The sequence below is a fragment of the Polychytrium aggregatum genome, assembly GCF_025602895.1.
Source record: "Polychytrium aggregatum strain JEL109 chromosome Unknown BJ171scaffold_8, whole genome shotgun sequence".
Classification (NCBI taxonomy): domain Eukaryota; kingdom Fungi; phylum Chytridiomycota; class Chytridiomycetes; order Polychytriales; genus Polychytrium; species Polychytrium aggregatum.
In genome coordinates this window covers 766,205-787,952 of record NW_026516210.1, presented here as the reverse complement: position 1 = coordinate 787,952, position 21,748 = coordinate 766,205, and the positions used below count along the sequence as shown (strand labels likewise).

The 21,748-nt window shown below is 56.2% G+C and overlaps 7 protein-coding genes across 7 annotated transcripts; 5 read left to right on the top strand and 2 right to left on the bottom strand.

Moving 5' to 3' along the window:
- Positions 1-172: 172 nt before the first annotated feature.
- Positions 173-1,629, top strand: BJ171DRAFT_295805 (uncharacterized protein). The gene is made up of 4 exons (XM_053106982.1): positions 173-594; positions 773-920; positions 1,087-1,169; positions 1,357-1,629. The coding sequence occupies exons 1-4, from the start codon at positions 247-249 to the stop codon at positions 1,495-1,497; spliced, it is 720 nt and encodes a 239-aa protein (XP_052969435.1). The 5' UTR covers positions 173-246; the 3' UTR covers positions 1,498-1,629.
- BJ171DRAFT_406041 (uncharacterized protein) lies at positions 1,585-2,937 on the top strand (the record flags this gene model as incomplete). The annotated part of the gene is made up of 2 exons (XM_053107239.1): positions 1,585-2,178; positions 2,704-2,937. Coding segments are annotated over 2 exons (828 nt in total), but the record flags the coding sequence as incomplete, so codon positions are not given.
- Positions 2,938-3,450: 513 nt separating this feature from the next.
- Positions 3,451-4,270, top strand: BJ171DRAFT_640222 (uncharacterized protein; the record flags this gene model as incomplete). The annotated part of the gene is made up of 2 exons (XM_053115762.1): positions 3,451-3,877; positions 3,966-4,270. The coding sequence occupies exons 1-2, from the start codon at positions 3,469-3,471 to the stop codon at positions 4,268-4,270; spliced, it is 714 nt and encodes a 237-aa protein (XP_052969433.1). The 5' UTR covers positions 3,451-3,468.
- A 765-nt stretch (positions 4,271-5,035) lies between these two features.
- Positions 5,036-9,532, bottom strand: BJ171DRAFT_579081 (male sterility protein-domain-containing protein; the record flags this gene model as incomplete). Its single annotated transcript, XM_053113941.1, has 11 exons — positions 5,036-5,384; positions 5,495-5,687; positions 5,842-7,184; positions 7,314-7,645; positions 7,730-7,906; positions 7,982-8,131; positions 8,203-8,281; positions 8,368-8,380; positions 8,555-8,727; positions 8,848-8,907; positions 9,048-9,532. 11 exons carry the CDS (start codon positions 9,530-9,532, stop codon positions 5,036-5,038), a joined length of 3,354 nt encoding a protein of 1,117 aa, XP_052969432.1.
- Positions 9,533-11,910: 2,378 nt separating this feature from the next.
- BJ171DRAFT_494366 (Sel1 repeat family protein) lies at positions 11,911-12,337 on the top strand. Its single transcript, XM_053110020.1, has one exon. The coding sequence runs from the start codon at positions 11,994-11,996 to the stop codon at positions 12,240-12,242; it is 249 nt and encodes an 82-aa protein (XP_052969431.1). The 5' UTR covers positions 11,911-11,993; the 3' UTR covers positions 12,243-12,337.
- A 448-nt stretch (positions 12,338-12,785) lies between these two features.
- BJ171DRAFT_579079 (male sterility protein-domain-containing protein) lies at positions 12,786-17,033 on the bottom strand (the record flags this gene model as incomplete). Its single annotated transcript, XM_053113940.1, has 11 exons — positions 12,786-13,131; positions 13,249-13,441; positions 13,596-14,938; positions 15,068-15,399; positions 15,469-15,645; positions 15,729-15,878; positions 15,948-16,026; positions 16,117-16,129; positions 16,281-16,453; positions 16,574-16,633; positions 16,774-17,033. The coding sequence occupies 11 exons, from the start codon at positions 17,031-17,033 to the stop codon at positions 12,786-12,788; spliced, it is 3,126 nt and encodes a 1,041-aa protein (XP_052969430.1).
- An 823-nt stretch (positions 17,034-17,856) lies between these two features.
- Positions 17,857-21,440, top strand: BJ171DRAFT_494340 (quinon protein alcohol dehydrogenase-like superfamily). The gene is made up of 9 exons (XM_053110019.1): positions 17,857-18,157; positions 18,424-18,626; positions 18,742-19,215; positions 19,321-19,439; positions 19,568-19,735; positions 19,836-19,984; positions 20,102-20,254; positions 20,420-20,682; positions 20,886-21,440. The coding sequence occupies exons 1-9, from the start codon at positions 18,097-18,099 to the stop codon at positions 21,168-21,170; spliced, it is 1,875 nt and encodes a 624-aa protein (XP_052969429.1). The 5' UTR covers positions 17,857-18,096; the 3' UTR covers positions 21,171-21,440.
- The last annotated feature ends 308 nt before the right edge of the window (positions 21,441-21,748 follow it).

Below are 21,748 nucleotides of genomic sequence, written 5' to 3'. Positions count from 1 at the left end.
CTCAGTTTCGTTGGACTCGCTGTGTGTAGGTCTTGAGCACACCCACACCCGCCATGACCAGCCAAACTGTTTCCGTTTGGGTGCGCTGTCCCTCCAGAGGAGCATGTCCCGTGCGCAGCACAGGCAGTGAAGGGTCGAAATTGCCAGCGCATGCCGCCGATTCTTGCCCTCGCCAGCTGTTACAACCGATCGCATCCGGGTCACCCGGCCTCTCTTCAATCGGCCACTTGCCCTCCACTCACTGACATGAAAAACGGCCGGAGCTTGGGCTGGGCAGGCACCCAGCTGCTCCGCTGGTTGCCGCCGCCATCGTCGAGCCACCGGCCCAGAGCCATCTCGACGTCCGGAACGCAGGCCGTCATCTGGAACCCCACCTCCAAGCTCGCATCACATCGCCCGATGGTCTCGGGGGCATCCAAGCATGCATCAACCGTGCCGGATGGCCGGCCCCTCTATCCCCTGAGTCCTGCACCCACACCCGCACCCGCACCCGCACCCGCACCTGCTCAAGCGGTGCCGACAGCATCACCAACGCCCTCAACCAGGCCGGCGTCGTCAGTTGTCTCGCAAGATCTGAAGAATCTCAGTCAGGAGGTACGCTGCCATCAGAACCCATATCTGTATCTCTCCCGGCCACTTCGACGATGCTTTCGAGTCCGTGATACCTTTACTCCGATGCCTCGGACGTCTGGACATCGCGATCCACACCAACAGCGCCGCTTGACTCAATCAGCTCGCCCTTGCTCGCTTTCACCTTCCTCGACCTTGGCAGATCAAGAGATTTGCGCAGCTCACCAAAGTCTCCGCCCAAAAACCTGAAGCCCTCAAGGATGCGAACAAGATCCTGGACGTTGCGCTCTCGGATGATCAACAAGAACTGCTCGATCTTATGAAGAGTGGACAGAGCGTCTACTTCTCAGGTGCGTCCGCACAACACAAAGTGGACCCAGTCCCCTTGACTCGCCCTTTTGGACTGCGGTGCGATAGTTGTATCGCCGTTGGGAGAGGGTGGTGGGCGATCGAGATTTGCCGCTCGATTGACTCTATTTCATCCACCACCTCCTCCTTCGATGCGCGTGCTCACAGGCAAAGCAGGGACAGGAAAGACCCTGGTTCTCAAAAAGTTCATCGAATATGCCCAGCAGAACGGTTTGCGGGTCGCCGTGACGGTAAGTGGTAGACGGATCCGACCCTGGTCTTGGGCCCTCGCACAAGCAAGCTTCGAGATCCTGTTTACTTTGGAGTGTCTGACTGTCATGCGACATCCATGACGGGGTCTGCAGCCCATTCTCTGGCTCCACTAAGCTGCGTCTCGCTGACCCGCACTCGTATCGCTGTCCTCTCTGACTTGCTCAGGCACCTACGGGGATCGCGGCAACGCATGTGGGTATTGCAAGGCTGCCGCCTTCAGTGCACCACACCACCGTGCTGATCTCCAACGACCAACGAGCTGGTCGTTTCTGTGGATCCATAGCACTACCCGAATCTGCAGCATAGTCTGCGCCCGTAGATTGCTTGCACATACGCATCCGTGTCCACTCGCATCATCCGACAGTAACACGTTTGTGGCCATCGATCCTCCAGCTCGGTGGGCAGACGTTGCACTCCTTCACCAGCATCAGCCCGGGAATGCCCAATGACCCCAAGGTCATCAGCCAGTACATCCGGCAGTCGCCCTGGCGCATGAACAAATATGCCAACACCAACATCTTGATCATGGACGAGTCGTCTATGGTCGACCCCATGTACTTTAATCTCTTTCAGCAAGTCTTCTCGACGCTCCACAACAAGCGCCGCGGCTCACGCCAGCGCAGCGACTCCCACAAGCCCTTCTCTTCGCTCCAGATCATCATCACTGGCGACTTTTTCCAGCTTCCGCCCATAAACCAGCCTTTCGCGACGGCCAAGGACGATCGGAAGCTGGACGAACTGCGGACGCTCATGAACAAGAACACCTTTGCCAAGACCGACAAGCCCATTATCACGTACTTGTTTGACTCGCCGGCTTGGAAACTGATGCGGGTGGGGCAAAAGGACGGACTGCAAGTTCGCTACCTGACGCAAGTCTTTCGCCAGAGCGACATGAGCTTTGTCGCGGCTTTGGATCGCCTGCGGATGGGAACGTGCGATGACGAGACCTGGAAGCTACTCTCGCAGTGCTCAAGGCCATTGACGGCCGTGGAAGACATTCAGGTGGGCTGATCCGCAGCTCCTTTCAGGTTTCAACCGCAGCCGGAGCATGCATTGATGCGTTGATGCGTTGATGCGTTGATGCGTTGATGCGTTGATGCGTTGATGCGTTGATGCGTTGATGCGTTGATGCGTTGATGCGTTGATGCGTTGATGCGTTGATGCGTTGATGCGTTGATGCGTTGATGCGTTGATGCGGATTGGCCATATTGGCTGTTTGATCGCCTAAGCTACGGTCCGAGCGCAGTGCAGCCGAATATCCAACATGGTGGCAGACATATGGTTGCTTACGTCCTATGCCGTCCAATAAGCACACTTTTCTAACTCACGCGGCTCTTGCCGGCCCGATTACGAGCACTGACATGCCTGTCTCCATAGCCCACGCGTATCTGCAGCATGCGTTTCCAGGCATCCAAGTACAACCAGTCCTGTCTCGACAAGATTGAGGGGCCAGAGCATGTCTTTAGCGCCCGCGACCGGCTGCTGCGGATGCCTCCCGATGTCAACGAGGAGCCCATAGCGATCAGCGACAATGGAAGCTTGAGCATGTCGGCCGACATTGCCCCGACCCCGGTCAGCTCAGAATTGCCGCCGCTGCCGCCGCTCGAAGAAATCGCACGCACCCTCAGTTCAATGTATGTCGACAAACACGTCAGGCTCAAGCGGGGAGCGCAAGTGATTCTCATCAAGAACCTCAACGTCCGGAAGGGCCTGGTCAACGGCTCGCGCGGCGTCATCACCGGGTTTGAAACCATGCGCGATTTCGAGACAGGCGAGACCCTCGAGCTCCCCGTGGTGCGCTTCCAGACCTGCGCCGACATGGAGTTTGTCGTTGGGTACCACGCCTTTGAGCAGAAAATGGACTGCGACTTTACGCGCGTCTCGCGGCTCCAGATCCCGCTGAAGCTGGGATGGGCCCTGACGGTCCACAAGAGCCAGGGCATGTCGCTGGATGCCGTCGAAATGGAGCTCGGAGGAAGCTTTGCCCCAGGCCAGGTCTATGTCGCCCTCAGCCGCGTCCGGAGTCTGGAGGGGCTGTGCATCCGCCACCTGGACCGCAAGAGTATATGGGCTGATCAACGAGTCATTCAGTTTTACGACAACCTCCGCGAGATGCTGCCTGGCCACCTTTTGCGATAGAGGCCTACACAGACACGTTGATGGATATGGGAGCGACTGACTCCTGCGACTCCTACCGCAATGGCCCTCATTTGCTCGATCAGGTTGCCCATGGGACCTCTCTCTCGTCGCCTGCGAGTGTATGTTTGCGAAACACACATGCTCGTCGCGCCAGCGGGTTCTTTGCGGTTGCCAACCTGCGCGCTCGCCGCCAAACATATCCTGTACAGAGTTGTTCCAGAAATAGCGGGGGAGTGCCCATTATGCTCTGGCATCGGCGGCCTGAAGCCTGCTGAACTTCCACTGGCTTCGGTGGAGGAAGCTGTGCGATTGTGTCCGGTCTTTGTTGGCGATCGTTTTGATTTTGTTGGTTTGGGAAGCATGGTCTTGAATACACCCGGCCGGTCTCCTGTGGCGACGATCGACGGGCATACCGAGACCATGGACATTGCAGCCCTCGCTGGAGATCTTGATGCCTGCGCCGAAGTTGCTCGCATCGTCGCTCGCGATAAAGCTGCTGACAATGCCGTCATGGACCAAGTGACCGAGCTGCTTCAGTGGGCTGCCCGTGACATGAGCAACGAGGCCCGCAATTGAGCTTGTTTCCCAAGTCACACATGCTCTGCCAAGCTCTGGTGCAATCTGGGTTCCGGCAGCCTCAATCATCGAGATGTTCTCGGGCGAGATGAACGTGGAGCTATGCTGGACCATCACTTGCGTTCGCTCCACCACTAACCCCACGGTCGACTCAGTCTGGACAGACGCAGCCAAATACTTCCAGGCTGTATCCGAGGCGAGGAGCGTTGAGGCCAACTTTTACCTCGGCTGGATGCACCTCCTCGGACTTGGCGTCCAGAAGAAGGATATTGATGCACTTCACTACTGGGATGAGGTCAGCCTCAAATCGACCGACCCCGTCTTGAAATCCATTGTCACGCATATGCTCGGCTGGATGTATTGATCCCCTCCAATATTCCTCGTCGATCGGGATCCTGTCGCCAAATTATGGATACCCTGGCTGCCAATGGACCACAAAGGAATCAATCCTTGATCAAGCAACAGGAGCGATAAGGTCAGTGACAGAGAGATCCCTGTCTTCAACCAGCCTATTTGGAGTCTGGCCGAGTTTGAGTCACCGTGACCCCGGCGATCGGGTGAATTCGGAGGTCAAGCGAGATACCATCGGCCATCATGAGGCGATCTGGTTCGGAGAGACATGAGAACGGGCACTCCCACTCATCTCTGTCGCTCTCCCCGCTCGGCCTGCATTGTGTCCTTGCTTCTCTCCTGATCGTTCACTCACTCGTGTCTGTGCGCCGTCCGTGACGACCTGTGGCGATCACTTACCAAATCGTCTGGGAAGATGACAGACACTGGAATGGATAGGTGTGCCCGAACCACAGATGCGACAACCATCATCCGAGGATCGAGTCCCATCGTCGATATGACTACACTGGGTCGCAGAAGGCAATCCCAGTGCGGTCTGGGAAGTTCGCTGTCCTGTCACAGTCAGTCTCAGCAAATCAATCGTGTTCACATCAGAAGACTCAGACAGGACTTGACCAAAGACCAACATCATGGAAGCGAAGGGAGCGGATCAATCGAGTGATCCGCCGTTTATAGATGAAAAGGAAGGGAAGGAAAGAAAATCAAAGAAGAGACTCGTACGGAGCACAAGAGGAAAGAAACGACCTGATCAATCTATTGCTGAATCACCGTCCGCTGATCAGTTGCGGCCGGTGCGGGTGAAGATGCTGACTTCGGGATACTCGTCGTCCTTGAGCTCGCTCGACGGCTGGATGGGGTTGGGAAGGAAGTGGGCGTGGTTCAAGTAGCTGAGACACTTCTTGGCGATCAGCACAGTCGAGGGACAGGGAGTCGGGTAGATCGAGCGGGTGTTGGCGTTGTCGAGCTTGAAGGACATGTCCATCATCATGTGCATGAGCGGGGACAGGGCATTTTGGTCGAACAAGGGGTTGGTGGAAAGGATGTACTTGAACTTCTCACGAGTTTCAAAGAGGACGGGCCAGCCAAAGGAGTTGACGATCTCGAACAGCTTGGTCTCGGAGAGGACACTGTGGTGAGTGAGTGAGTAATTAGAGTCGGGATCCACCATCCACACCTTATCGCACACCACAACACACCACACCACATCACACTTCACACCACATCACACAGTCCTCACCTGTGCTCCGAGTCGCTGATGTGGAACACAAACTTGGACAGGGACTCCTCAGAGCCGGCAATCTCGGCAACCACCTTGGCGACGTGGTCGACGGGATCCATGGTCAGGGTGACGGGAGTGGCATACGACGGAGCAACACCAAGTTGGATGCATCCCTTGACATATCGCCAGATGTAGTCATCAGAGTTGGACACTGGAGCAATGGAGGTGTGAAGGTGTCAGTTGGTGTCAGTTGGTGGGTGAGTGGCACTTGACAATCGAGACCATCGATTCATGGCCAGTCCATGGAGCGAATGAGACATCTCCATCACACCACACCACATCACACCACACCACACTCGACTCACCTCCGTACTGGCTGTCGCCGACGATGCCAGCTGGGCGAATGATGGTCACCGGCACTCCCCTGGATCGTGCCTTGTTGACCAGCTGCTCAGAGACCCACTTGGTCTGCGAATAGCCGCCAGAGATGTTCCAGGCCGAGTAGATCTTCTCCTCGAGCGGCTTGTCTGCCTTCTTGGCCATCGGGATCGTGCCGATGGTCGAGATGTAGTGCAGCGGCTTCAGGTGGTGGGTTGTGGCCAGTCTCAGGGCCGTCGTCGTGCCGAGGACGTTGGGTCCCCTGAGTCTGTCATAGTCAAACAGCCAGTGGACCTCGGCGCCGTTGTGGACAATCATGTCGGTCTCCTCGCTGATCTCCTTCCATCGCTCGTCCGAGAGTCCCCACTTGTTCTTCGACAGGTTGCCGCACAGTCCAACGAGTCGAGACTTGAGGTTGTGGTCAAGGAAGGCTCTCTGGCTCGGATCGAGGACCAGCTTCTGAGCCGTGCTGATGATGCGCTCGACAGCCTCCTGCTCGTCCTTGGCTCGGACCAGGCAGTAGATCTTGGCCCGAGGGAACTTGTGGGCCAGCTCAAAGACCAGGAAGGCACCGAGGAAGCCAGTGGCACCGGTCAGGACGATGCCGCGAGGGTCCTTGGGATAGACAAACGGAGGGAGACCCTCGGCCGTCACACTCGCATCGTCGAGCTTGGCGGCCTCAGCAGCCAGATGGACGGTCGGGGGAATCATCGGTTTGTCGTCGAGGATGTCGACAACCAGCTGGGCGACATCGAGCGGCGTCATTCCGTTCGACAGCAAGATCAGTGGCGAGATCTCGACATCCAGCTCGTCCTTGATGGCGAGGGCCAGACGGCCGACACTCAGCGAGTCAAAGCCGACACCGCCGATATAGTAGTTGCGGCCGTCGAGGGCGGGGTTGTCGATGATCTGGCTGCCAAGTGTGGAGATCTTGGCGGCCGCGCGGGACAGGGGAGTGTTGGCGATGTCAAGGGTTGGATAGATAACCGACTCGCCAAAGTACTTGGCATGCTCGGCGAAACGCCTGAGCTTCTTGAGGTCGCGCTTGCCCGAGTCATTGAAGGGGAACTGGTAAAGCTCGAAGACGTTGTGGATCGGGAACTTGGCGACGTTCTCGAGGGTAAATAGTTCCTCGATGCGACGGATCATCTCGCTGGGAGTTACTTTGAAGCCCGATCCCTTTCGAACGACGTAGAGCATCACGATCTGCTTCTCGATGGTTTGGACAAAGGTGCAGTCTTTGATGGTATCAGGCATGTGCTTGTAGACCAGCTCCTCGAGGGCGTTGAGGTCGACATAGACACCGTTGACCTTGATCTTCTGGTCGAATCTGGAGTGATGGTGTGGAGTGAGGGAATGGATGGCGTGAGTATCCGGGATGCAGGAGTTGGATGTGTCCTCAGGATGTCAGATATGCACTCGCCATCAATGAGATGCAACACCCGGCCATCGACCTCACCTTCCAACCACAGTGAACTCTTTCTCGCCAACCATCTCGACCCAGTCCATGGTGCAGACACGGGGCGAGCCATCCTCGAGGAAGCCGAACGAGGCGAGCTTGTCATTCGGATTTGCACTGACAAAGCTCGGGTGATCCTTGATGGGATGGTCCTTGTCGACGGCAAAGCCAAGCACGCCGCTCTTGGAGACCTTCTGGTCGACAATGTTGCCCTCTTCGTCAAAGAGGATACAGCGCACACCGGGCTTCACGAGTCTGTAAACCAGCTTGTCTGGAATCATGGTGACGCTGGCCGGATAGTTGAGAAGAGAGGCAGCCCCAATGACGGTAGACTGGCATTGGAAGGAGAAGTGTGAGAATGTGACACATGTGCATCCTACTATTGTCGACTGCATTCTCCATTTGTGGCTTCTTACCTCACTGGATGCGTAGAAGATCTGGATATCGGCCTTAGGACAAACATCTCTGGTCATTTGAACAACGTTTGCGGGCACAAGCTCGGATCCCAAACCGATCTTTCTCATCTCATTCCACTTGACTTTCGGATTCTGAGTCTGAGCGACACTGATGATCATCTTCATGAACGATGGCGTCTGTGAAGATTGTATCAGAGGACAATCCATCAGCACTGGGACGAAGGAACCTTGCCTTTGATGCATACTACTTACCACATACAAATGCCACACACCATCATCCAGCATTCTGATGATGCCCTTAACCTTGTCCACAGTATTGGGTGTGGGCTCGGGAAACCAAACGGATCCTTTGAGATTCAGGGCGCAAAGCAAAAAAAAGAGTGTAACACCGAACGAAGGTGCCTGATTGCCATTCCGCGTTAGTTCTCATGCATGAATGGCTCAACTCTGTCGCTCAGAACCGTGTGTCTTACCTGGCACAGCCCGGAACTCACATACTCGAGCCCCAGCGCACCTCGGCCAGTAATTGCGCCAGTATGAGGGAACTTGTATCTGAAGAATCAAAAGAATCCGCTGAGTGTGAGATCCTTCATTCGATTTGAGTGAGGAGTATGGATGCAGTGCCATGAGTCACTTACGTCTTCGGAATGCCTTTTGGGTTGATCAAGGAGCAGCATCGAGGATTGAGACACAGGTCAAACACATTTCTAACAGGTAATTCGCTATCTACCGTAACTATCGCAGCCACCATCCCGCGCTCGACTGCCCATGCTCGACCTTTGTGGCTGGGGCTTAGTTTGACAGCAGCCACATCCACTCGCATACCTGTTGTTCCGGAGGTGCAAGTATATGCTACAAACTCATCGAGAGGCTCACAGACTTTGAGAGACGGAGGTGGAATGTTGTCCAACACCGGGAAGGTGGCGGCATCAACCAATGTCACGCCTTCGGTGCGGCCGGGCTTGGTACGATGGTGGAGGATGTACTTGATCGCATGTCTGTCGGTTGGTGGTGATGTGAGTGTCAGGATCTCAGTCGACCAGCCCAGAAGAGAAGCTGGCTCAATCCAGGATGCAGGAACCAGCCTGCTCATCCTCACGATAGCAACCAGCACAAACCTCTCGCACAGGGCCCTGCGGGCTGCAGGTGGCAGGTTGAGAGCAAGGTTGAGTGTTTTCCTGGATGGAGTTCAAAGGACAGGTGAGACTCGACCCTTGACATGGCACGGAGCAAGGGTTGAACATGTCCCTTGCCTGAGCCCATCCTCACGACTCCACATCCCAACATCACACCGCTGCAACAGACCAGAGATACTCACTTGCCAAGAATCCACACGGCGAGCGAGTCGATCGCCCAGCTGGATTCGGCCTCACAGAAGGTGCCGATGACCTCGTGGCCGTCGTCGTTCCAGCCAGGGAGAGCCTTGAGGGCCTGGGCGATGGAATAGGCTTGCTTCCACACCTGGAGATAGCTGAGTCGCTCCGAGGCACCGTTCTCGTAAGTGTTGATCAGAAGGGCATCGGGTTCATCGCGAGCAGTGTTGATGAGACACTCGACGGGATGGAGCCAAGGGCCAAACGGATCGGGCGGAGGAGGGAACTTTGGCTGCTGGGAAACAGGGGTCTGGGTTTGAGTGTCAGCAGATTGGGCGACGACATCCTGGGTCTGCTCGGAGACAGGAGGCTGGCTCTGTTGGGCTGCTGGTGGGTGGGTCTGCTGGTAGAGGTAGATAGGGGTCTGCTGGGAGACATCTCGGCCGTCGACTGAAGACCCTCCAAAACAACAGGAGATGGCCCTGAGCATGGCGGAGAGGCGGGGTGAGGGCGACGAAGGTGTTGATGCCAAAGCCAGATGGGGGCAGGAGAGCGAGGAGGGAGCCGAAAGGGCGAACCGAGACAAAAATGACGAGGGGAAAGGGCGAGGGGCGTCCTTTGTCGGTCTGGGCAGCCAGACGGCGGCTTGGCCTGGCTGCTTGCCAAATTGCATTGAATGAGTGCCCTTGCTTCCTCTCGGCTGCCCTCGATACTGTGCTGTTGCCTCGCCCAGCAAGCTGCTTGCAGTTCCACCGTTGGTTCAGCGATCAGCTCACTCGGTGGGAACACATGTGCAAGTTCGACACTCTTATATCTTTGTTTGTAGTCTGGCTGCAGATATGCACGCCATCCCACAAGTCGACCGCCTCCTCGTGCTCTGGTCTCGTTCTGCTGGTCAAGCCCTGATCGGTCTCCAGCCTTGCCAGTCCATCTGGCTCCGCTGTTGACAATTGTTGATGCGGATGCTGAGTGCCTCGGCGCTCCCGAACCAGTGGCCTGATTGCTGCTTCCAATGCCCGGCTCCTGTTCAATTGTGCGTTCGTCTTCACGGCCAGACACTGGCCATCAAAACCCCAGGGACCCTGGCACCTCGCTCTCTCTGTCGAGATACTCGAGTGCCTCATACATCGTACTCGAGTCGCCAGGTCTGGTCTCCATCCAGCGAGAATCCACATCGAGTCACGCACCATCTGTTCCAAACCAGCTCACTCGTCGACGAGGGCCTGTTCCATGATGGGTTCTTCGCTATGCAGCTTGTCGACCTCTCCCGGCATGTCCGTCAGTATTCAACCCGCCCGGCCCTTTCGGCTTCGTCTTGGGACCGACCCATTCTCCACTAGAGCATCCCAGGCGCCTTCTTCGCCTACGCACGTCTGTCCAAGGGATCTGCTGGGTCCTACATGGCCCTCGCCTTTGCGTTTTCACTTGGTGCAGATACGGCATCGACCGTGAGGGTGTCCAGGGAAGCTTCTCAGGCCCACGGCATCGTCGCCACATGCACCAGTCCGCGAGGGATCCGCAGTCCAAGCCCAACACTTTCGTTCTCGATGGCTCTGTCCAAGGGGGGCATCTCGTCTCTCATCACATCTGGTATCCTTCATTTGCCCCTCCGACTGCCATCTGCCGCCGTGCAAGCCATGGCCCAGGGACTCACCTTTGACCACCGCTGTGGCCCGGACATCCTGACGATCGTCTTCTCCAATGATTGCTTCACGCTGTCGCTCACGCTGAACGAGCTCGGTGCACTGTTTGGGATCTGCAGACGGGCTGGTCCGATCTTGAACTCCAAGCAGACTCGATTCCGCCGCTGGTGCAGGGGAAATGGCCTGTATCGCCCAGACAAGCCGCTGCCCGACTTGATCTTGCCGAGCGATATGATCGCCATCTCTCGCCGATTCGGCGATCAAGCCGTCGACGACCACTCTTGGCTTGCCGCCCTGACCGACCAAGCAGACATCGTCGCCTCGCTCTTCCTGGCTCGGTTCCTGCTGTTGAAGATCGACAGGCGGGCAGAGTGTGAAGATGAACCGGATGACGCTTATGATGACAGCGACTCTGATGACGCCGCTTCCGAGAGCTCCACGCCATCTTCACAAAACGGCCGCATCCTGAGCCTTCTGGAAAAAGCTGCAGGGGCCGGCCATCCAATGGTCCACCTGAGTCTGGCCAAGTGTTATCTCACCGGTCACGGAGCCGACCAAGACCACGCCAAAGCCATCGGGCTGCTCCATGAATGTGCCAACCGCGGAATCGCTCAGGCCAGTGCCAGTCTCGCCCAATGTTACGAGAACGGGGAGGGTGTCAAGCAAGATCTCACCACCGCCATCGAGTGGTACACCAAAGCTGCCAGTCAAGGCGACAAAAGTGCTCGCCTTGGAGCAACATTCCTTCGCGGCTGGGTCTCATTCATCGGCCACGGTGTCGAGCAGAGCGATGCCGATGCCTTCAGCCACTGGCAGGAGGTCAGCGACAAGTCCACCGATCGGATCACCAAGCCCATCGCCACCCATATGGTTGGCTGGATGCTCTACCTCGGCCGGGGAACTCAGCAAGACAAGCAGAGGGGCATCCTGATCATCCGAGAGAACCAGTCTCCAGAGTTTTCCCTTGGCGATGGAAAATGCTTTGGCGGATATAATGCGCCTGGCTCCCACTCACCCGCTGCACGCAAACTCTTCAAGCTGTGTCAGCTTGGATCGGAGCGAGACTGGCTCTGCAAGCACCTCACAGCCCTGTGTCTGAATTGCAAATTTGGAATCGAATACGGCAAAGAAGGGACAAGCGACACGGCGGTGAGCATCTTTGAGCAGCTTGCCAACGAGGGTCACAGCGATAGCCAGTTTTGGACCGGATGCTGCTATTTCTATTACCGAGGAGTTCCGAGAAGCTACTCCAAGGCGTTCTACTGGTTCAGCAAGGCAGCCGACCAGGACAACTCGTACGGGCAGTGGATGGTTGGTGCGTGCTACGGGAACGGGTGGGGAGTCACCAAGGACGAAACCAAGGCAGCCGAGTGGTATCGCAAATCGGCTGAGCAGGGCAACCAACACGGACAGGTCCGGCTGGGAAACTGCTTCAGGAATGGTCTTGGTGTGGCCAAAGACATCGACACCGCCGTCTTGTGGTATCATAGGTCAGCAGACCAGGGGTGGTGGGAAGCAAAGCACGAGCTGAAGCGCCTGGGCAAGTATCAAGAATGATGTTCGCCGCCAAAGAGGATCTGATTTCCGTATGCGTCCCCATTCAATCGACGCGATATATTCCAATACATACGCGGTACAGCATGTAAACTAATGATATTGACCAGGAACGCAACAAGGGCAATCCATCATGACCTCCGCGTCGATGGCATGGCATATCCGGCCGTGTTGGTCGTGCGGTTGGTTCATCCCCAGGATCTCGTTGGTCTGGTCAACAGCGCTGAGACCAAGGAACCACTTGTATTCTGCAACACTCTCACTCAGTCCTGGCTTGGATGTGTGCAAGGGTACATGGCCAACGAGGTAGTCAATGGAACAGCGTGTTGCGGAGCGGATTAACACGCCAGTCGAAGCAAACCATCCATCACTGGGATCACCAAAGAAAGCAACGGACAGGAAAAGGAAACGGGAGACAAGGCACATCTGGAAGAAAAGGTAGAGACGATAGATCCAAATAGAACAAGAGACACGAAACACGGGATATTATCAAGATTATGAGGCATTCAGAGTCCCGAACCCACCATCGCCGTGGCGCATCGGACATCAGTTGCGGCCGGTGCGGGTGACCGCGCTGGTCTCGGGATACTTGATCTTGAAGGGCGAAGACGGGTCCAGGGGATCGCCCAAGAAGCGAACGTGGTGCAGATACTTGAGACACTTCTCGACAACCTCCCCCAGCGAGGGACAGGGAGTCGGGTAGATCGAGCGGGTGTTGGCGTTGTCGATCTTGAAGGACATGTCCATCATCACATGCATGAGCGGGAACAGGGCGTTGCTCTCGACGGCGGGATGGGAGTGGAATGTCTCTTTGAACTGCTCGCGGGTCTCGAACAGGATCGGCCATCCATGGTCTTTGATGATCTCGAACAGCTTGGTCTCGGAGAGGACACTGCGGTGAGTGAGTGAGTGAGTGAGTGAGTGAGTGAGTGAGTAATCAGAGTCGGAATCCACCATCCACACCACACCACACCACATCACACTTCACACCACATCACACAGTCCTCACCTGTGCTCCGAGTCGCTGATGTGGAACACAAACTTGGACAGGGACTCCTCAGAGCCGGCAATCTCGGCAACCACCTTGGCGACGTGGTCGACGGGATCCATGGTCAGGGTGACGGGAGTGGCATACGACGGAGCAACACCAAGTTGGATGCATCCCTTGACATATCGCCAGATGTAGTCATCAGAGTTGGACACTGGAGCAATGGAGGTGTGAAGGTGTCAGTTGGTGTCAGTTGGTGGGTGAGTGGCACTTGACAATCGAGACCATCGATTCATGGCCAGTCCATGGAGCGAATGAGACATCTCCATCACACCACACCACATCACACCACACCACACTCGACTCACCTCCGTACTGGCTGTCGCCGACGATGCCAGCTGGGCGAATGATGGTCACCGGCACTCCCCTGGATCGTGCCTTGTTGACCAGCTGCTCAGAGACCCACTTGGTCTGCGAATAGCCGCCAGAGATGTTCCAGGCCGAGTAGATCTTCTCCTCGAGCGGCTTGTCTGCCTTCTTGGCCATCGGGATCGTGCCGATGGTCGAGATGTAGTGCAGCGGCTTCAGGTGGTGGGTTGTGGCCAGTCTCAGGGCCGTCGTCGTGCCGAGGACGTTGGGTCCCCTGAGTCTGTCATAGTCAAACAGCCAGTGGACCTCGGCGCCGTTGTGGACAATCATGTCGGTCTCCTCGCTGATCTCCTTCCATCGCTCGTCCGAGAGTCCCCACTTGTTCTTCGACAGGTTGCCGCACAGTCCAACGAGTCGAGACTTGAGGTTGTGGTCAAGGAAGGCTCTCTGGCTCGGATCGAGGACCAGCTTCTGAGCCGTGCTGATGATGCGCTCGACAGCCTCCTGCTCGTCCTTGGCTCGGACCAGGCAGTAGATCTTGGCCCGAGGGAACTTGTGGGCCAGCTCAAAGACCAGGAAGGCACCGAGGAAGCCAGTGGCACCGGTCAGGACGATGCCGCGAGGGTCCTTGGGATAGACAAACGGAGGGAGACCCTCGGCCGTCACACTCGCATCGTCGAGCTTGGCGGCCTCAGCAGCCAGATGGACGGTCGGGGGAATCATCGGTTTGTCGTCGAGGATGTCGACAACCAGCTGGGCGACATCGAGCGGCGTCATTCCGTTCGACAGCAAGATCAGTGGCGAGATCTCGACATCCAGCTCGTCCTTGATGGAGAGGGCCAGACGGACGACACTCAGCGAGTCAAAGCCGACACCGCCGATATAGTAGTTGCGGCCGTCGAGGGCGGGGTTGTCGATGATCTGGCTGCCGATCTGAGATATCTTGGCGGCAGCGCGGGACAGGGGAGTATTGGTGAGTTTTAGGGGAGGGTACTCGACCGACTTGCCGAACTGATCGACATTCTCGGCGATGCGCCTGAGCTTCTTGAGGTCGCGCTTGCCCGAGTCGTTGAAGGGGAACTCGTCGAGCTCGAAGCAGTTGTGGATCGGAAACTTGGCGACGTTCGTCAGCGCAAACATGTCCTCGGTCAGCTGCAGAAGCTCGGCAGGAGTGGGGTTGACCTGAGAGCCCCTTCTGCGGACAAAGAGCATCACGATCTTCTTCTCGGAGGTCTGGATGAAGGCACAGTCCGAGATGACCTTGGACATGTTTTCGTTGGCCAGCTCCTCGAGGGCGTTGAGGTCGACATAGACACCGTTGACCTTGATCTTCTGGTCGAATCTGGAGTGATGGTGTGGAGTGAGGGAATGGATGGCGTGAGTATCCGGGATGCAGGAGTTGGATGTGTCCTCAGGATGTCAGATATGCACTCGCCATCAATGAGATGCAACACCCGGCCATCGACCTCACCTTCCAACCACAGTGAACTCTTTCTCGCCAACCATCTCGACCCAGTCCATGGTGCAGACACGGGGCGAGCCATCCTCGAGGAAGCCGAACGAGGCGAGCTTGTCATTCGGATTTGCACTGACAAAGCTCGGGTGATCCTTGATGGGATGGTCCTTGTCGACGGCAAAGCCAAGCACGCCGCTCTTGGAGACCTTCTGGTCGACAATGTTGCCCTCTTCGTCAAAGAGGATACAGCGCACATCAGGCTTTATGAGCCCGTAGACAACTTTCTCAGGAATTGCCCTTGTGTCTGACGCAAGGCGAAAGAGCAAAATTGCACCAAGGACGAGCGACTGATGCCGTAGTGAATTAGTACCGGAAAACTTCAACCACCAGACTGATTTGCTGGGACCTCGACCAACCTCGCTGGAAGCATAAATGGACAGGATCTCGGCGTTCGGGAAGACCTGTCTTGTACTTTGAATAATGCTCGGAGGCACGAGCTCGGAACCCAAAGCAATGATTCTCGTTTTCTCCCACTTGACATTGGGATTCAATGCCAGGGCCGTGCTGATGATCATCTTGATGAATGAGGGGGTCTGGTGGCGGAGTTCGATAGCGTGGTGTTGTGTGTCAACACCACATCGTGAGCAACTTCTCCATGACAGACCCGACTGCTTACCAGGAAAAGGTACGATACGCCATCATCCAGCATTGTGATCATGCTCTTGACTCTCTCAACTATATTGGGGGAAGGCTCGGGTATCCAGAGCGATCCTTTGATGTTCACAACGCTTGCCAAGCCATTGATGGTCGCCACAAAAGATGGTAACTGCCAATAAGCAGAGATTAATGATCATGAATTCATCTTTGAGATATGATCCTGCTATTTAACTCGTACCTGGCAAACTCCGATGGCCAAGTATGGGGCACCGGCCGATTTTTTCAAAGCCATGGCGCTCTTGTGAGAATAGTCGTATCTAGCCAAACACAGATATTGTCAGGAATATTGGTGAATATATGGATAGGCACGATGGGCTGGACGATAGCGACATTGTCGAGCCACTTACGACTTGGGGACGCCTGGGATTGATCAAGAGTCGGTGTTGTGGATAGCACACGATCGTCAGAACAAGACCTTCTGGCGATCATCATGTCACCACTGCTCCATGTCCTTCAATCATCGAGTTGTGCACCTTAAGCTGCCACCATTTTCATCCCCCGGGTCACATACCTGTCGTCCCGGAAGTGCAGGCAACAGCAACGAACTCTTTCAGAGGCTCACAGACTTCGAGGGACGGGGGCGGAACGCTTTCAAGCATGGGGAAGGTGGCGGCATCGATCAGAGTCACGCCTTCGGTGCGGCCGGGCTTGGTACGATGGTGGAGGATGTACTTGATCGCATGTCTGTCGGTTGGTGGTGATGTGAGTGTCAGGATCTCAGTCGACCAGCCCAGAAGAGAAGCTGGCTCAATCCAGGATGCAGGAACCAGCCTGCTCATCCTCACGATAGCAACCAGCACAAACCTCTCGCACAGGGCCCTGCGGGCTGCAGGTGGCAGGTTGAGAGCAAGGTTGAGTGTTTTCCTGGATGGAGTTCAAAGGACAGGTGAGACTCGACCCTTGACATGGCACGGAGCAAGGGTTGAACATGTCCCTTGCCTGAGCCCATCCTCACGACTCCACATCCCAACATCACACCGCTGCAACAGACCAGAGATACTCACTTGCCAAGAATCCACACGGCGAGCGAGTCGATCGCCCAGCTGGATTCGGCCTCACAGAAGGTGCCGATGACCTCGTGGCCGTCGTCGTTCCAGCCAGGGAGAGCCTTGAGGGCCTGGGCGATGGAATAGGCTTGCTTCCACACCTGGAGATAGCTGAGTCGCTCCGAGGCACCGTTCTCGTAAGTGTTGATCAGAAGGGCATCGGGCTCGTCGCGGGCGGTGTTGATGAGACACTCGACGGGATGGAGCCAGGCGCTCATGGAACTGGGCGGGGGAGTGGATATTGGCTGCACAGCAACAGGGGTCTGCGATGAGGCATCTCGGCCATTGGGTGGGGTTGCCAGCCCTCCAAAGCAACAGGAAAAGGCTCTGAGCATGGCAGAGAGGTTGGATGACAGTGGCGGGGGAAGCAGCAATCGACGATGTGCAGACGAGGCCAGGAGAGCGGCGACGAAGCCGAAGGAGCGAAATGAGAGAGCGATGGGGGGGGGCAGAACGGAAAGGCCAGATGCTTTCCCCCTGTCGGGCTGGCGAGCCAGGAGACGACGCCCCAAACAGCATACACTTCAATTCCATTCTATTCAATGCTATGTTGTTCAGCAGTGCAACGCCGCTGACGGGGCTGAGATAATGCATTTCACTGAGCAGAGTGGCGTCGAATCTCACTCGTTGTTCACACATTTCAACACACCAATTGCTCGCCTTGCTCTCACTCCCATGACAGTCTTAACCACAGTTTGCGCCTGCTATGCGGCCCATCTGCACAAAGCAAAGACAGAGGTGTCCCGGCGCAACGACAGCCATCTCAAGACCAAGTCCTGCCATGCCGTTTCTGTCGACTTGGTTGTCAGCCGAATCTGTTTGGATGTCGTGGCGAGGGGTGCTGCAGCATCGCCGATCGTCCTCGCTCCAAGCCAAGAAGCCATGCTCTGGTCTCTGCTGCCCGCTGGGGTGTGATTTGAGTGTCTTGCTCCTCCAAGGATGAAACTGCTGCTGCGTTGGTCGCCTGGAGGGAGCCAGGGCACCGCAACCGCTCATGAACCCAGGCCAGCCCAAGACGCCGATCGCCATCCTCGCTTCCTGGTCCGGCTCGGGCCTGGCCCGCCTTGACTCTAGTCCACCGCCATTGAATCGCATCGGCTGCTGCTGCCCCGCCTTCCATTCGCCCCTCATTCCGACTCTCCTCGCGCCGGCGCTGTCGTTTCTGGCCATATCTCGTCGCTGCCGTTCGCGTTCGGCACAAACCCGGCATCCTCTCGCCCAGCCCACACAAGCGCACAACCAAAACGCATTCCCTCTGACTTTCCGCACACAATCTGGAGCATGCCGCCCATCACATCGGATTTCACGCATCTGGAGCTCGAAACCATCATCGGTTTTGGAGGTGCTGTGCCCAAGCAAGACTGCATGCGCGTCGATTCATCGATGCTCTCGCGTTCCCTGCCCTGTTTTCACTTCCCCGCGCTGAATAGTCAGACTCGCCTGTCCAGTGAGGAACCCCATCGGCGAGGGAGGCATGATCCCCATCGCCTGGGTTCCGTTCGACTCATGCCTTCGCCAAATCCACTGAATCGATCATTATCGCCTCAACTTGTGGTTTGACAACTGAACCTGCGCGTCGGGTGGCACTCACCTCCCACTCGCTTGCAGGTGCCGTTCCCCAGGGGCTCTTGAAGCACTCCGACGGGCACATGGTCTACAGCCTTGGCAGCACCGTCGTGATCGAAAGCAGCGGCGAAGGCAAGAAAAGCCAAGATTTTCTCCAAGGCCACACGAACACCGTGAGCTGCCTGGCCGTGAGCAAGAGTGGCAAATTTATCGCAAGCGGCCAGGTCACACACATGGGATTCCAGGTGAGTGGCCGTGATGCTGACCGATGAGCGATATTTGAAGTTGGCGCTCCATCGCCCACGCCTTCAGCGAGTGGCTTTGTGTTGATGCAGAAGGTCCTCTGTCGGATTCTATTAGGCAGACATTATCATCTGGGACTTTGAGAACCGCAAGTTGCTGCATCGCCTGACGCTCCACAAGGTGAAGGTTCAAGCGTTGGCATTTAGCCCCAACGACAAGTACTTGGCCTCACTGGGCGGTGAAGACGACAACTCGGTGATTGTCTGGGACTTGGCCAAGGGCGCAGCCATTTGTGGCTCGCCGGCGGGCAAAGATTCCGCCGGCGTCACGCTTTCGCTCGCCTATCTCAACAACGACGATAACATCTTTGTCACCGGCGGACACAGCACCCTGAGAGTCTGGGAGCTGAATTTGACCCAGCGCAAGGTGCGGGCAACAGACTGCCAGACGGGCCAGATCAAGCGAATTGTCAAGTGCATCACGGTCGACAGCGACGACGAGTTCATGTACTGCGGCACCACTACAGGCGACCTGCTCCAGGTGAACCTGCGAACAAAGCTATTCAAGGTCTCGGGCCCACCCAAGGAGAAGGTATGTCGTCTGAACGACGCTAAGAAAGGGCCCTCCGACTCTGATTCGACCGTACTCGCCCTGACTGTGACCTTTATGGACCGCCCTGGGTTTGTGCGTATGCAGGATCTGTTCAGCATGGGCGTTCTTTCCGCTGCTCTATACAAAGATGACAACATGATCGTCGTCGGATGTGGCGACGGCACCATCGCGGCTCTCAAACTCCCAAAACTGAACATTCTAAGGTAAGCAATTCAATCAACAAACGGTCGCTGCTCTCGCAAGCGATGCCATCCGCGCATTGAAGCGTGTTGCAGCAAATCGCATGCACGGACGTCATCAAATTTATTTATCGAACATCCACTTCTGGCAGGACTGTCAAAGTCAGCGGAAGTGTGACATCGATTGCAGTCTACGACGATAACTCGTTTGTGGCTGGAACAGCATACAGCAACATCTATCATGTGACCAAGAAGGACTTCAAAGCCACGCTCAAGTCCACCTGTCATTACTCGGCCATCAATGACATTTGCTTCCCCCCGTGAGTCTTTACTCGTGTGCGAAAGAAAAATGGCTGCGCGTGCAAGGGGGGGGGCAATACTGGCGCCTCCTGACTCATGTCCTGCGATATCTGTCTGTAGCAACTCCTCGGAAGTCTTTGCGACAGCCTCGGACACCGACATACGAATCTGGAACGCAATGACGGCCACCGAGCTCCTGAGAATTGCAGTGCCCAACCTCGAGTGCAATTGCATCACTTTCAAGAAAGATGGGTCATCGCTCATCAGCGGTAGGCATGGGTGCAATTGCGTTGACTGCGGCTGACACAAGTATACTGCTCGTGGACAGAATGTCAGCTTTGGACAGTCGTGCTAACGTGATATCCGAAACGTTTCTTGTACTGCAGGCTGGAACGATGGCAAGATCAGGGCTTTCGGGCCACAGTCCGGTCGACTCCAGTACGAGATTCATGATGCCCACAAGCGGGGCGTCACCGCCTTGGCTGTTACCGACCCCTTCAATCAGCGCGGGGACTTTCGCATTGTTTCGGGCGGAGGAGGTATGCACAGAGTGGTTGACAACATGTTGGCATCAGGGATATCGCACGGAGCCGGTCGTGGGGCCGACTTGGCTGGCACAGTTCAAGCGAAGATTCCAGGCGCATCAACTGCCTGCATTACAAACGGTCGATGAACTCAGAGCCAACATGATGTGTCCCTCGTAGATGGACAAGTCCGGGTGTGGAAAGTAACCAAGCAAATACAGATCCTTGAGGATGCCATGAAAGAGCACAAGGGAACGGTAACCTGCATCAAGATCCGCAAAAACAACCTCGAGTGTGTCTCGTCGTCGTCAGACGGCTCGTGTATCGTCTGGGATCTGACCCGATATGTCCGCAACCAAGTACTGTTTGCCCCGAGCTTCTTCAAAGCTGTGGCGTACTTTCCGGACGAAAGTCAGCTCCTTACGAGCGGCACGGACCGCAAGGTAAGGGCTTGATGGAAGCAGGACTGTGTGCACCAGTGTTTGATGAGACACATAACTGGATGTGGGCAGATCGGTGGTGCTGTTTTGGTGCTGTTTTGGTGCTGTTTTGGTGCTGTTCGCCCTGGATCCGGACAGCACAGCCATCTTAGCACCGCTTATCAACGCGAGTGCCACCATCGAACGACCTCGCTCTTTGTCCGCAGGTGGCTTACTGGGAGGCCTTTGATGGTTCGCTCATCCGAGAGCTCGAGGCCTCGCAGTCCGATACTATCAACGGTCTCGACATCACCGCCGACGGCCGCTTCTTTGTGATCGGCGGCAGTGACAAACTTGTCAAGATGTACCGATACGAGGAAGGCGATGTCGTTTTTGTCGGCGTGGGACACTCGACCGACATCACTAAGGTCAAAATCTCCCCTGACCATCGGTGCGTTGTCTCGGTTTCGGCAGAAGGCGCGGTGTTCTCGTGGAAGTTCCCCGACATTTAGTCGGACAATCCTTCATCCAGCCGCACAAATGAACCGACTCAGGAGGCGACGACACCTAGCACCAGCATTCACCTTGCATCTGAACTGCGCCGTCACCATCGACTGAGGACCATCGCCCACTTGCATAAGATAGACAAGCCACTGCTCCTCATCGCATATCTGTGCTTCAGCGAGTCGACTGCACTTGAATGCTCCCAAAATGAAATGGTGCGCCAGATCTTTTGCCCTGGGTATCATTTCTATAGTTTATTCAGAACGAAACGGGGCAGTGAGTTCCTGAGTGTCCCTGCCAGTAATCTGTTGGCCCCAGCGAGCAGGACATGGGATTGCACTCTTGCTTTGGTTGGCTGATTCGGGAGCGCGGTCTCGAACACATCCAGTCGATTCGCTGTGGCAACTGGGATTGGCTTTGCATTATGGGGTGTGGCACATGCAGTCGATACTCTGTATATCTCGGGTGCAAAGTTCGGTTCCTCGGCATCGATTGATTCGAGCGGCATGAGTCGCTTGCTCATCGGTCTCCTTGGACACCAGGTTCAGTCATAACGGGATATGGGCGCGAATTAGTCTCGAGTGAC